The sequence below is a fragment of the Bufo gargarizans genome, chromosome 5 (assembly GCF_014858855.1).
Source record: "Bufo gargarizans isolate SCDJY-AF-19 chromosome 5, ASM1485885v1, whole genome shotgun sequence".
In the NCBI taxonomy this organism is placed as follows: Eukaryota; Metazoa; Chordata; class Amphibia; order Anura; family Bufonidae; genus Bufo; species Bufo gargarizans.
The window spans coordinates 452,343,825-452,359,125 of record NC_058084.1 but is presented as its reverse complement, the minus strand read 5'-3'; the positions used below and the strand labels follow the sequence as shown (position 1 = coordinate 452,359,125).

At 44.9% G+C, this 15,301-nt stretch overlaps 1 protein-coding gene across 2 annotated transcripts in view; it reads left to right on the top strand.

Annotated features, from left to right (window-relative positions):
- The window catches only part of RUNDC3B (RUN domain containing 3B), a 164,598-nt gene that overhangs the window by 100,747 nt on the left and 48,550 nt on the right, over nucleotides 1-15,301 (top strand). For both annotated transcript variants that reach the window (XM_044295043.1, XM_044295044.1), the window contains exon 8: nucleotides 1,655-1,812. In XM_044295043.1, the coding sequence (XP_044150978.1) occupies nucleotides 1,655-1,812 (158 nt within the window). The remainder of the gene's footprint in view (nucleotides 1-1,654; nucleotides 1,813-15,301) is intronic.

Sequence of the window (15,301 nt, the reverse complement as noted above, 5' to 3'; positions counted from 1 at the left end):
TGGTATTGCAGCTCAGCCCTATTCACTTGAACGGGACTGACCTACACAAAGGGCGTGTGAGCGAAGGACATGACGTCACATGCTGAGGAAGAGGTCCTTTCAGACAGCTGATCAGGGTGGACAACCTGGACAACCCCATTAACAGTATGCAGTAAGTGCCCCTTAGTGGTGGCTACAGTTAAGGGGCATCTGTCAGCAGTTTTGTACCTATGACACCGGCTGACCTGTTTCATGTGCACTTGGCAGCTGAAGGCATTTGTGTTGGTCCCATGTTCATATGTGCCCGCATTGCTGAGAAAAAGGATGTATTAATATATGCAAATGAGCCTCTAGGAGCAACGGGGGCGTTGTCATTACACCTAGAGGCTCTGCTCTCTCTTCAACTACTGCGCCCTCTGCACTTTGATTGACAGGACCAGGCAGTGTAAACGTCGTCACACCTGCCTAGCAGAGAGTGTGGCAGTTGCACAGAGAGCAGAGCCTCTAGGTGTAACGGCAACGCCCCCGTTGCTCCTAGAGGCTTATTTGCATATATTAAAACATCATTTTTCTCAGCAATGCGTGCACGTGCAACAGGCCAGATTTTAAAAACACGCTAAAAAAATCCGAGCAGAATCCAGACTTTTTCTTAATCACATTTTTTCGTTCGTTGATGCATTTTTTTCATGGTTTTTTTTCTTTACCAATGGGTGTGCTGTCTGCATCTGTTGCTCCGTTCCGTGGCCCCGCAAAAAAAATAAAAAAATAGAACATGTCCTATTCTTGTCTATTTTGCAAGAATAGGTATTTCTACTTTAGGCGCCTGTTCTGTTCCCCAAACTGCGGAACGCACAAATGCGGCATTGCTGTTTTGTGGATCTGCAATTTGCGGACTGCAAAACACAACATGAGGCCTTAGGCCTCATGCACACGACCGTTGTGTGCATCTGTGGTCGTTGTGCCGTTTTCCTTTTTTTTTTCGCGACCCTATTGACTCTCAATGGGTCCGTGGAAAAATCTGAAAATGCACCGTTTTGCAGCCGAGACCGTGATCCGTGTATCCTGTCCGTCAAAAAAATATGACCTGTCCTATTTTTTTTACGGACAACGGTTCACGGACCCATTCAAGTCAATGGGTCCGTGAAAGAACACGGATGCACACAAGATTGGCATCCGTGTCCGTGATCCGTGGCCGTAGGTTACTTTCATACAGACGGATCCGAAGATCCGTCTGCATAAAAGCTTTTTCAGAGCTGAGTTTTCACTTTATGAAAACTCAATTCCGACAGTATATTCTAACACAGAGGCGTTCCCATGGATATGGGGACGCTTCTAGTTAGAATATACTGCGAACTGTGTACATGACTGCCCCCTGCTGCCTGGCAGCACCCGATCTCTTACAGGGGGCTGTGATCCGTACAATTAACCCCTCAGTTGCTGCACCTGAAGGGGTTAATTGTGCGTATCATAGCCCCCTGTAAGAGATCTGGGGCAGACCCCTCTCCCTCCCCAGTTTGAATATCATTGGTGGCCAGTGTGCGGCCCCCCCTCCCTCCCTCTATTGCATTATTAACATTGGTGGCAGTGTGCCGGCAACAATGACGGCAGAACCCCTTTAAGCCAGCACGATATGTTCACACGATTAGGTTAACCCAGCATTGTTCTGATTTTTCAGGGTTACCTTGAGGAGTTGGTCCGCCTGAGGGAAGCTCAGCTCTCGGACTCTGTGACTCAAAACAAATTGTTACTTCAGAGGATTAAAGATACAGAACTGAGCCACAAACTGGAGAAGGAGCAGCTGGAGTACATCATTGTGGAACTGCAGGACCAACTGTGAGTATGAGGACAGACCCGGCCCTGCCCTGTGTGAAGGTTTCGCCGGTCGCCCCATGGACGAGCAAACCCTGGTTTAGGGAGAAAGCATGGCTGGTGCTGACATCTCATCGTTTCTGGGCAGCAGATCGTCCTGTGTGAACAAGGATCCGCTGCCCAGAAACAATGATTCTCTATGGGGACGAGGGACGACAGTAATGATCAGTGGAGGGGACTGCAGCATGTAATTGCAGCTCTCACCTCCTCTGACAAGCAGGCAATTATTGGGAAGGAACGGTCCGTTCCCAATAATTGCCTGCTCTGTCTTGAAGATGGTAAGAAATGGAAGCACAGGGTGGTAGAACTTTTCATTGTGCAATGATTGCGCTTTATTTAAAAAAACAAAAACAACTTGAAATATCCTTTAAGTTGTGCCACCATAAGGGGTTGTAAGCGGAAACTTCATAAATGACAGTGTCTGGGATGAAACCTCATTGTACTTGTTGACTGTTCATGCTCTGGGACCCCCGCCCCCTTAAATAACATTTGCTTTACAATTGTCATGTCCACAAATGGCATAAACACTGCAGATTTGCCGCTACTGATCTGCATGTGGCAATGGTTTCCCTGCCGATCTGCGAAAAATCCGCAGTGGACTCGCCAGGTGTGATCTCAACCTTAGGCCTCATGCACACGACCGTTGTTATGGTCCGCATCCGAGCCGCAGTTTTTGCAGCTTGGATGCGGACCCGTTCACTTCAATGGGGCCGCAAAAGATGCGGACAGCACTCCGTGTGCTGTCCGCATCCGTTGCTCCGTTACGCGGTCCCGCAAAAAAAATATAACCTGTCCTATTCTTGTCCATTTTGCGGACAAGAATGAGCAGTTATATCAATGGCTGTCCGTGCCGTTCTGCAAATTGCAGAATGCACACGGACGCCATCCGTGTTTTGCGGATCCGCAATTTGTGGAGCGCAAAACACACAACGGTCGTGTGCATGAGGCCTTAGTGTGCTTTCGTAGGGATGTGCCGCAGAAAATTGCATTCTCTAATATCCCCCTATTTCATTGATATTCTGGGTGTGAATTATGGTATATTCTCTCTCTTTGGCGCTGTCGTGTGTTGTCTCTCGTGTACCATTGTTATACTTCCTTTGTCAATTTGTTATAGAAAAGCTAGCATTGTTAATATAGAGAGATCCAAAATTCTGTATCTCGTATGTTTGTAAGGATCAGGGATCTTTTCCTTCTCCACGACTCCAAATCCCCCGCTTACCTTCACACAGCCATACAATTCTGACTACCTGCAACCACCACTAGGGGGAGCGCACTGCATACAGATCTGCATACACCTCCAAATACCCCTTCTAGGACACAACCTTTTTTTAGTTTTTCATTTAGTTTTTTTACCCCTGCCTTCCAAGAGCCATCATTTATTTTTATTTTTTTATTTATGTTCACATATAATTTTTTGGCACCATAGCTTGCATTAAGAAAGGGGGGAAAAAAAATCTTCGCAGGGTTAAAACATAATAAAATCCCAATTATGACAATGTTTTTTGGGGGTCGTTTTTACAGCGTTCACTGTGTACTAAAATTGAATGGCAGCTTTATTCTGTGGGTCACTGCCATTACAGCAACACCAAAGTTATATATGGTAGTTTTTCTTTTTCTTTGAAAAAATAAATAAAACATTTCTATGCGTGGCCAGGATTACAATGAAAGGTCACACCCTTTATATAGATAACACAGGGTCCACCATTCACAATAAGTAATGCGCACAGCTCACCTCTTGCCCCTCTCCCTTCACAACCAGCAGCGGTCACAGAGCATGCCCACAACACTCTCCTATAGCAGTCAATGAGTCTTCTCCAGACTACAGGTTCCTATGGTCCATGTGGGTGCTTTAAAGGGGTTTTCCAAGATTTTGATACTAATGACCTCACAGAAGCGCCGGAGCCTTTTTAAACAGCTGATCGGAGGGGATCCCGAGTATCGGACCAGCACCAATCAGATACAGATAACCTATCCTGAGGATAGGACATCAGTATCTAAATCTCGGAAAAAAAACCTTTAAAGCATATGTCTGAATGTTAACAGCCACCCCTATAATAGTGTCAATCAGATTTAAAGGATATGTATCGGTTTCAGGTTTTATGAATACAGGTGATACAATGTATCTCCCTTTAATTCTCTTATTAACCTGGAATAACATACAGTGAAGCGGTGTCTTCCTCCGTGTCCCCAGGGATATGGCAGCATTTGTTATGCAGCTCAGGTGCCCTCCGTGTCTCTCCCCCCTCACTGCAGACCATCCTTTATAGCTTCGTCTAGTGTTTACGGGCTTTTGAATCGGGCCGGCGATTGTTATGGCTGAGTGTAGTATGTGGGAGTATTTTTCTGCTTAGTAATTATCTATCAAAAGTCAATTTCCTGTTACCTCTCTTAAAATGATGTTTCATCTCTGTAATTGGCCTGGAGGGATGCGAGAGCACTGCCCGCATTATCAACCTAGCCAGCTCTGAATGAAAAGAACAAGACAAAATGTTATATTTTTAAGCGACTATCCACTATTCAAAGAAAAAACAACCCCCCCCCCCCCCGAAATAAATAAATAATAAAAGCAGAAAAGGACTTTCAGTATTCAATTTAGCTCTGTTTCTGACGTAGACCGCTAATGGCATATGGCTCCAAAAAGTGTACATCCATTTGCTTCTTCTCTTTTATTGATTTTCCAGTGTGTCAGTCCACACTGTAGTTGTCATTCTGTTCTTAAGCTTGGCAGATGAGAATGAACGCTGCTGTAGGTTTATGGGAGAGTGTTGAAATATCTAGGATTAGAAAAACATGTCTGCTTTTTTTTTTTTTTTTCACGGGTTGTGTCCGGTATTGCAGCTCAGATCCCATGAACTGAATGAGGATGAGCTGCATTACCGCTCACAGCCTGTGGACAGGTGTGGCGCTGTTTGGAAAAAAAAACATAGCTATGTCAATCCTAGGGCCCCTTTCACACGGGCTAGAATTCCGCGTGGGTGGGATGCGTGAGGAGAACGCATTGGAACCCGCACTGAATCCGGACCCATTCACTTCAATGGGACTGTGCAGATGAGCAGTGATTTTAACGCATCACTTGTGCGTTGCGTGAAAATCGCAGCATGCTCTATATTCTGCGTTTTTCACGCAAAGCAGGACCCAATGGGGCTGCGTGAAAATCACAAGCATCCGCAAGCAAGTACGGATGCGGTACGATTTTCACTCATGGTTGCTAGGAGATGATAGGGATGAGCAACCCCGGACCCAATTAAAGTCTATTCACTGTATTATTTTCCCTTATAACATGGTTATAAGGAAAATAATAGCATTCTTAATACAGAATGCTTAGTAAAATGTGGCTTTAGGGGTTAAAAAATAAATAAAATTAACTCACCTCATCCACTTGATCGCACAGCCGGCATCGTCTTCTTTCTTCTTTTTTCAGGACCTGCAAAAGGACCTTTGATGACGTCATCAAAGGTCCTATTGCAGGTCCTTCAAGAAGAACAAAGAAGAGGATCCCGGCTGCGCGATCAAGTGGATGAGGTGAGTTATGTTTTTATTATTTTTTAACCCTCAATTAACATTATACTTAGCATTCTGTATTAAAGAATGCTATTATTTTCCATTATAACCATGTTATAATGGAAAATAATAAAGTAAATCGGGTCCCGGGTCATACATCCCTCATCTCCTTAGCAACCATGGGTGAAAATCTCACCGCATCCGCATTTGCTTGCAGATGCGATGCGATTTTCACGCTGCCCCATTAATTTCTATGGGGCCTGCGTTGCGTGAAAAACGCACAATATAGAGCACGCTGCAATTTTCACGTAACGCACAAGTGATGCGTAAAAATCACCGCTCATCTGCACAGCCCTATTGAAGTGAATGGGTCCGGATTCAGTGTGGGTGCAATGCGTTCACCTTACGCATTGCACCTGCGCGGAATACTCGTCCGTGTGAAAGGGGCCTTGAAACGTCATGGCGCTTAGAATCTGGAAACACAAAAGCAATATCTTTTTTGGAAAATTGTGCAAAATTTTGTAAAAAAAATTCTGTACAGATTTGGTATCTCCGTAATTGTACATGATCAGTGGAATAAAGGTGAATTGTTATTTATATCACTGGGTGAATGGTGCAATATTTGAAAAGTAAAAAAATAAATAAAAAAAACTGTGGCGGAAATGTAGTGATTTTTTTTTTCTTCTTTAATAAAATTTGGCCAAGCAGTTATATGCACCATTAAAAAACACAAAGCACCTCACAAAAAGGCAATCCAAAAATAAAAACGTTATGTCATTCAGAATGTCTCATGGCGGGCCCACGCCGCTCTCCACTGCCAGCCCCTCCCTCTCCTTCTTGCTTGACAGAGCCAGGTTCCTACAGAGTCATCTTGCCAGGCCCTGTCAAACAGGAAGAAGAGGGAGGGGCTTGCAAAGGAAGTAGGAGGAGCAAGGGTGCACAGAGTGGCTTGGGCCGCCCTCGGTGCACTGAACTGCTCATTTGCACATGGATTAGAAGTCCTTTTCCTCCAGAACGAAGCAACAGATCACTAAGTGAAAGGTATCATTACAGTCAGCTGAGCTAGCCCTACAAGGCACGGTGCCTGGTGCAAACAGTGAATTTCCTGCTGACAGGTTCCCTTTAATGCTGGCTTTAAGAAAAGAATCTAGCCTACTCATAAGCTTCCTTTCTCTCCGCTCATCTGCTACTGGTTGGTCGTTTTCTTCTATGGATGGGTAGGGAGATAGGGAGCTCATGAATATGCTGGACCTTTCTCTGGCACCACCTGATTCATCTTTGGTGAGGGCAACAAAAAGTTCACAACAGATTTCAATTAAAGCCAAAATAGGCCACGTCCTTACTCAAAGGGGTTGTCCAGTTTCAAGAGGAAACCAAAAAGCACATGTGAACCACCTGCAATAAAGAATAGATCATTACTTACCTGACAGCTTCCACGCCCCCACTCCAGTTCTCCCGACAGGGCTCTGTTTAACTGGTTGCAGTGGTGACATTATGTCGACAACATGTGACCACTGCAGCCAGTCACTGATCTAGCAGTGCACTGAAGAGGCCAGTGATTTGCTGCATTGGTCACATGTTGATGTGATGTCAACACTGCAGAAGCCAGGTAAATAGAGCCCTGTCGGGAGAAAAAAAATAAAAAAATAAAGTTAAAAGGACTTTCAGGGAGTTCAATCCTTATGGCCTATTCTAAGCTCAGCAATATCTTCACCCGACAAGCTGTTGGAAGAGGCTGCTGTGCTCCAGTGAGCGCTGAGGCCTCTTCCTAGGCCAGTCACGTTTAGTGGTCACATGGCCTGCGTGCAGCTCAGCACTCCATATGGGGGATACAGGACCTCATTATCGGTGGGACTCCCCACTGTCAGACCCCATCGGTCAGACCCTTAGACCCTATCCAATAGAAACACAATCACCTAAAGAACAAGCGTTTGTAGCACCTTTGCTCTGGGCAATTATTGGGAATGTGCTAGTATGATGTCACTATTTACCTTCCTTAAAGCCGGGGCTGGATCATGGATGATAGGACCCCCCAACCAATGGAGGAGGCCCCAAGGGCAAGTGCTTCATGTGCCCTCCCTACAATCTGGCTCAGATCAGTTGGCATGCTGTGAACCTCCTATATAGAATTTGTTTGGTATAAATATTCCGTTATATGAGAAGCATTTGAAGATGGAGATACAGGGCCAATAAAACACTTAACCTCTCCAGTCTGAAAAGCCCAGAGAGAAATGTATCCCGGGTGTTTTGTCTCGTCAGTGCCACTGATTGATCCAGTGTAGTTTTATTTTCTAATGGCCGCCTGAGTCATCCCGCTCTGAGAAGTATTTCCAATATGTGAAAGAACTTTAATCTCGGAGATTGGAGTGCGGCTCAGGAAATGGTTGTCAATGGATTTTAGTTCAGAAAGAGTTTAATGTGGTTCAATTTTAACTAGTCCCCTCCTGTCGTAGCTGGGTGCAGTTCCACCATAAGCAGGGCCGGATTCACCAATGTAGGCCTGTGCCTATCGGCAGCTCTCTATAACTGCTATCGGTGCTTGGTCAATGATCACACAAGGTGGTGCCCCCTTTATTTTGGGTTCTACAGCACAGTACATGATGAGGCAGGGTCACTTTAATACTGGATGGCATCTCCCCTTGCTGTGATAGAGGTAGCCACCCTGGCATGGTGATGGTCATACGGATGCTGGATATCCTCCTGTGGTCTTTCCAAGCTCTTTCAGCCCATAGTTCAGCCAAGTCAGTTGTTGGCTACTTTACATGGGAGATCCATCGCCCCCATCCCAAACATTCTAGATGGGAGAAAAATCTGGCATTTGAGTTGGCCAGGGGAGCTGCTCTTTACCCTGAAGAAAATGTTGTTGTCATTGGGTGGGTGTTCTGATAAGATCTGTCAGAGTTGCTGCACGTGACTCGATCTGACAGTTTGTTTTGTTGTGGGTTTGAACTGAATCCCACCTCCTCCCAGGTGTTGTTCTTTAGGTAATTGGTGATGCTATTTATTACTCCTTCTCCCTATAGCCTTTGCAGGTTATAGTTCTGCCTTGAGCTCTGGAAATTTGGTGGATCGTCTGCTCCAACACATCTCTAGATAAGTCCTTTTCCCTTTATCCTTCTGTGTCTGTTTTTACTAGGCCTCTAGGGTGACGCTAGCTCCTTTGGTTGTTGAAGGAACTGGGTGTCTCTTTCCCTCTTCCCCACAGCTGAGGGTTTAGTTCAGTGTGTTAGAGTCTTAGGTACGTGGGCATGTGCATATCTACCATTGAGATATGCACATGGGCATAGCAGCTTAGGGAAAGTGTTTTAGGGATTTCTAGGAGGTGACCCCTTTGTTCCCTAGCATTTGGAGCCTAGTCAGTTGTTTTGTTTGCCTTGTCGTGTTCTGTTTCCTTTAATTATCTTACCTACTGTGACAGTTGTGTAGCCTGGGCGGATGTTATCCTGTTGGAACACCATGTCTCCTAATTCAAAAAAGGTGGTAGAATTGGTTCCATGATGTCCTGGACATACCGAAGACTGGCCAGTGCTCCCTCCACCAATACCAGATGGTAGCTAATGACGCCCCACACCATGACACCTGGTGTTGATCCTATGTGTCTCCGCACTATGCATGATGGAAGTAAGTGCTGTGGGGACCTAGGTGCCTGCAAGGCAATAGAAGGACACCCAGGGAAATAGGAAGGTAGATAAGGGTGCTAGATCATGTGAGAAGCACACTCCAGAGTTCTGCTTTATTTTGCTTTTGTTTTCCAGGCTTCTACAACTTACAGTACAGTATATTAATAGATGGAAAATTCTTTGTGAAACCATTTTTAAATACATCTTTATATGGGTTGGAGCTGCATTTTTATGTTGCAGAGCTTATAATCCCCTGCATAGCCATCAAGGAAATATCACAACTATACCACCACTAGGGGGAGCTTAGGAGCATACTGCATACTGTGTTGTAATTTGGTTCAATGTACAGTGTACTGTGTGCTCCTAATCTCCCCCTAGTGGAGGTAGAAATCTATTATTTATGCCCGTGAAGGGGTCTGCGACCAGTATAAAGACATGGTACTGACTATAACTCTTATGCCCTATATTACCATCTCTTTAGTATTTGAAAGAAGTTGGTTGCTGGGTGTTCACACTGAGCTGTCTCACGAATACCTAAGATCAATGAGACATCTCTCATTTCATAGACTCCCGCTGTGCAGTTGTCTCTGGCACAGCAATCTCCTTTCCTACGATAAAACATAAAGACCACATAGTCATAAGAAAAATTAACAACTGGATGAAAAGCCTCCGTGTGCTCAGTCCTGTCATCATCCTAATGACTGGAAAACGCCACTTTCTAAATATATTACATTACTTAACTAAGGCTACTTTCACACTAGCGTTTTAGTTTTCCGGTATTGAGATCCGTCATAGGGTCTCAGTACCGAAGAAAAACGCTTCAGTTTTGTCCCCATTCATTGTCAATGGGGACAAAACGTAACCAAACAGAACAGAATGCTCCAAAAAGTATTCCATTCTGTTTGGTTGCGTTCTCATACCGGAGAGCAAACCGCAGCAAGCTGCAGATTTCTTGCCGTCATGGAATGCGGAGCAAAACGGATCCATCATGACAAACAATGCAAGTCAAGGGGACTGATCAGTTTTCTCAGACACAATAGAAAACGGATCCGTCCCCCATTGACTTACAATGGTTTTAAAGACGTCATGTCTATTTTAGAGATAATAAAACTGGATCCGTTCATAACGGATGAAGATGGTTGTATTATCAGTAACGGAAGCGTTTTTGCTGATCCCTGCCGGATCCAGCAAAAACGCAAGTGTGAAAGTAGCCTGATACTGTCTTACATCCTGCATTTTAGCCCAGAGCTGCACTCACTGCTGGTGGAGTCACTGTGTACGTATATTGCATTACTTATCTTATACGGAGTTAAGTTATGTATTATACTCCAGAGCTGCACTGTTTAATGTATGCAAAAAACGTATACGTTAAACGGCTCGTACGCGTCGAGGATTGCTTTTGGCTGCTATCGCCCCCCCCCCCCCTCCTCCAGCCGCCAGATGTTTTGATCTGCATGATGGGGAGATGCAGCAGTGGCCGTGCAGGGATCCAGAGGGACGTGGGTGCTGGTAAGTATATTGTATACATGGGGCCCAGGCATGTTTTAGACTTTGGATAACCCCTTTAACCTAACATGTATTGGAACAACAGTGACTGACTGAACTACGGCGTTTCATCATCAAAGTCAGATTTTTCCTATCGTTCCCTGCACCTGTAATTGACCTTAGGGTCCATTCACACATCCGTTGTTTCTTTCCTGATCTGTTCAGTTTTTTGCGGAACAGATCTGGACCAGTTCTGTACCCATTTATTTTCAATGGGTCCTGAAAAAAAATCAGACATTGTGTTGTCCGATTTTTTTCAGGACCCATTGAAAATGAATGGGTACAGATCTGGTCCAGATCTGTTCCGCAAAAAACGGAACAGATCAGGAAAGAAACAACGGACGTGTGAATGGACCCTTACACAGGGAGAACAAAGAAGACAGTGGGATCGCCCTTGTCTGGGCATCAGTTCTGCTCCTGTGCAGGGAGAGAGGAGGCATACTGCAGGGGGTTTTCAATTGGGAGGATACATTTTATGGGGTAATTTTGTTTTTGCTGTGATGATATTTACACCTCTTATCTGATATCCTGACTTTGCTGACAAGGAACTGGTCGGATCTGTGATTCTCTTGAGTCTTACAGGGAAGACGCTCGGACAGCAGAGTAGGACCGCTCGCTGGACTCCCAAGCATAGAAAGAGTAAAGATTTAAATGAATAAAGTACAAATCTTTATAAAGCTTTATATCAATCTGCTCAGCTCCTCCTGCTCTATAGCTTGCTGCACAGCCACATTTGTGGTTAGAATGGCGCTGAAGTAACCATGATGGTCCGGCAGTGGGAATAGGTCCCAGAGGTCAGAGCCCTGACCAATCACTCTTTGATGGCCTGTCCTAATGGTGGTCACCAGAGGTTGGTTGTGGTTGGGTTAGAAAGTCTCCCTTGCGTTTTAGGTAGTTGTGTCCCTGGCACAAATTGAACATAGGTCTTCATGAAGCTCCGGGGGAATAATTAAGGCTACTTTCACACTTGCAGCAGCCTTTTCCGGCAGGGGGAACAGCCTACCGGTACCGTGCTACCGCAAGTCCACCATGCTGGCGGAAGTCCGCTCTGGCCCCGTTCACTATAATGAGGCGGGCCGGAGATCCGGCTGCAGCACGGCAAACATGCCGAAAGGCGGCCAGACAAAAAACGCAGCACGCTGTAGTTTTATTCCAGCCGCCTCTCATGTTGGCCGCACTGAGGATGGACCTCCGGTCCGCCCCCATTATAGTGAATAGGGCCGGAGCAGACTTCCGGCGGCACGGTGAACTTGCGGTAGCATGGATCCGGCAGACTGTTCCCCCGCCGGAAAAGGCTGCTGCAAGTGTGAAAGTAGTCTAAGATTGAGGTGTTGCCGCAGTGAGAAATGAGGCCACTTCTGGCAGGAGCGGCGTCGTGCCTACTTGTTGAACTCATTTCACCGTAGTAAATTCAAGCAGCTTCTGTCGCTGTGAACTGGAGGGTTTTATCGGTCCTGAAGTACAGCATGTAGGAGTTGTCAGAGACCTTCACGATGAAAGGTGGAAAGTTGGAGAGCAGCGATCCTGACAGGAACATCAGCAGCCGGTGATGAGTGGAAGATACTAATTACAGTCGTTTCCAAACCCATTAGCATTATGCCAAAGACATGAAAGAGATGAGTAACGATCTCTTCTTGGTAAAATATTGAACAGAGTAACTCTGCTGCTGAATAATTTTCCAATGCTGCAGTATTGACGATAGCGAAGGAAATAGATCTGTATCTATTAGAGGGTCACAGATCTTCTGACTATTTGGCTGTCACACTTTTATTAACCCTTAGGATTCATTTTCATTTTTCTTCCCTATTTTCCTTGAGCCATAGCTATTTTATTTTTCTGTTCACATAACTGTATGAGAGCTTATTTTTTGCGGGACATACAATGTAGTGGGAAGCGGAAAATAAATTCCAAATGGGGTGGAATTGGAAAAAAATTAAAAATTCCTCTACCGTTTTGCGGGTTTTGTTCCCACGGTGTCCCGTTTGCAGCAAAACTGACCTGTGCCCTTCATTCTCTGGGTCAGTACGATTACAACAATACCACATATGTATAGTTTTTTTTATGTCTAAATAGTGTAAAAATAAATTTCACCCTATTCTGACCCCATAACTTTTTTATAGTTATATCTACTGGGCTATGTGGGGGGCTCATTTTTTGCGGGACAATTGTATATTTTATTAATGCCATTTTGGAGTGTGTGTGACTTTGTGACCACATTTTATTACATTTTTGGGGGTAAGAATAGGGATGAAAAAAATTGCAAATTGGCCATTTTTACAGGGGTTTTTTGTTACGCCATTCGCCATATTGGAAAAATATTTTTATATTTTAATAGTATGGCCATTTTCGGTCGCAGTGATACCCATGATGTTTATATTTTTTGTTATTTATGTATTTATTATTTTATTCTACGGAAAGGGGGTGATTTAAGCTTTATACGGTATATTTTTTTAACAGTTTTTTTTACTTTTTTATGATTTTGAAGCCCGTATTTGAGCCTACAAAATCCTTTTTTTTTATTTATTCTGAACAATCATGGATTTTTTTTACATGCATTAATTGTTCAGAATTGCTCATTTCTTATGTTGACCTGCCACCTGCTGACCAAAATAAGAATTGCATATTTAATGCCTTGGGTCTCTTCAGCAACACCCAGCACATTAGAATCAATTACCAGCATCCTCATTGGCTGCAGAGGATTCCCATAAGATGCCGGTTTTTCACTCTTTAGATGCCGTCATCTTACTTGATCACAGTATCTAAAGGCTTTAATGACCGCGATCAGCGTTATTGCCGGTCGCGGTCATTAGCCGCGGGTCTCTGCTGTTTCAAACAGCGGAGACCCGCTAGCCATGATGCTCGCTGCTTGTGTGAGCGGGCGCCATGTTTGCCCATTGCTCCAGAGCCGTACATGTACGGCACTGGTAGTGAAGGGGTTAAAAAGGAAGTATTTAAATATATCAGAAGAAGAAGACATTGCGTCCAGTCATGCCTTTTCTGTTGGGAATCTTAAAGGGATCTGATCTTAAAGGGAACCTGTTAGAAGGTTTATATTGCCTGAACTATGGGCAGCACAAAATGCCAACAGGCTCCCTGGTTACAGACAAGGAATGAGAAAGAGTCATGGGGGTGGCTATCCGTCGGCTTCCTCCCGGCCAGCTCCATACACAAATAGGAAGAGACCTGTGAAGCCAGCCCCGTGAATCTTCTTTTTGTTCCCGGCTCATTTTCAAACTATGTTTTCTCTAAAATGCCACAGCTGATTTGTAACCGGGGAGCATGTCAGTATTTCATAGTGCATGAAGCTTCTGTTCGGTTCCCTGTTAGAGAGGTACATGATGTAAACTCTAGTGAAGGCAATTTTCTTACCAGTGACTGTATTTGTGAGTTATAACCTCCCTTCTGATGCTCAGCTGTGTCATGTGACCAGCACTCTGACTCTCCAACTAACACAGCATCTTATGTGTGGACAGGAAGCCGGTCTCTCTATGTATTCCCATGGGAACCTCAATATTGGTCTCATTGGATTGTCCTGTGTCAGTTGAAGATCAAAATGTGGGTCCCATGACACAGCTGAGGATCAGAAGGGAGGTTATAACTCACAAATAAAGTCACTGGTAAGAAAATTACCTTCACTACAGTTTATATCATGTACCTTTCTAACAGGTCAGAGAATAAAGATTTTTGGAGTGCTTATTTAAGTAGATTGCTTTAAGTGACATTTGTAGTTTTGCAAAATTTCACCTCCAGTGAACAATTTCACGTTGTTCCTGTTACATGCAGAAAAAGCATTTTATTCCTGCATATCCCAGTCTCCTTCTCAGCCTACAAACCATTATTATTACCATCAACATTTTAACTGACCTCTCCTTCCCCTTTCTTCCCACATGTTCATGTCAGTCACTGTACCTACCCTTAAAGGGGTTATCCAACCCGTATAATATCCCCTCCTAAGCCCGAGCCCCTCTTATACCTTATACTTACCTGCTCCCCGGCATCCGCGTCGCTCCGGATCCCTGCACGGCCACCACTGCATCTCTCTGCGGTGGAGGGAGCAGCCAATAGCGGGCCGCGACAGGAACGAGCCCCATTAGCAGCGGTCACGGGTGCCGGTGGAGCAGGTATATATAATGTATTCGAGGGGTCCTGGCATATGGGGGGGGGGGGGTCATCTTAAATTGCTAAGCCTACTTTTCTTACTGTTGCGTGCAGCGAGAGGCTTTGTACATAGTGAGAGTTATATGTTTTTTACGTGTTCGTGGGAGGCACGCAGAACCTATGCCGCCAAGAAACACCACAAACTGCAGTTCAGTATTACACTCAATGAGAAGGAAGTTCCTGGCAGGGCAGTACTTCGATATTTGTGATAGTCCGCAAGTGTTGTCAGCACCCGTTCCGCAATTGTGCGGAACGGGTGCGGACTGAATGGATGTTGGGAGCACACTATGTGCTCTCCGCATCTGCATTTTCGGAGTGCGGCCCCGATCTTCAGGACAATAATAGGCATTTCTATGGGTGTGCCGGCCGGGTGTATTGCGGATCCGCAATGCACTACTGACGTGTGAATGGACCCTGGAGTGTCCTGGTTTGTAGCAATTTCCAATAACTGCAGCAAAACACTGGCAGATTGATCTGATTAGAAGTGACAAGTGGAGCGGTCCCTGCCTTTAACTCATAGAACATTACACAAATTTTTCTAGATTTTCGCTTCCTTTGGGTGCACTGAATGGTGGAATGAGCATTGGATAAATGCCTTTACACTTGAAATCCCATTCACGTCTGATTAT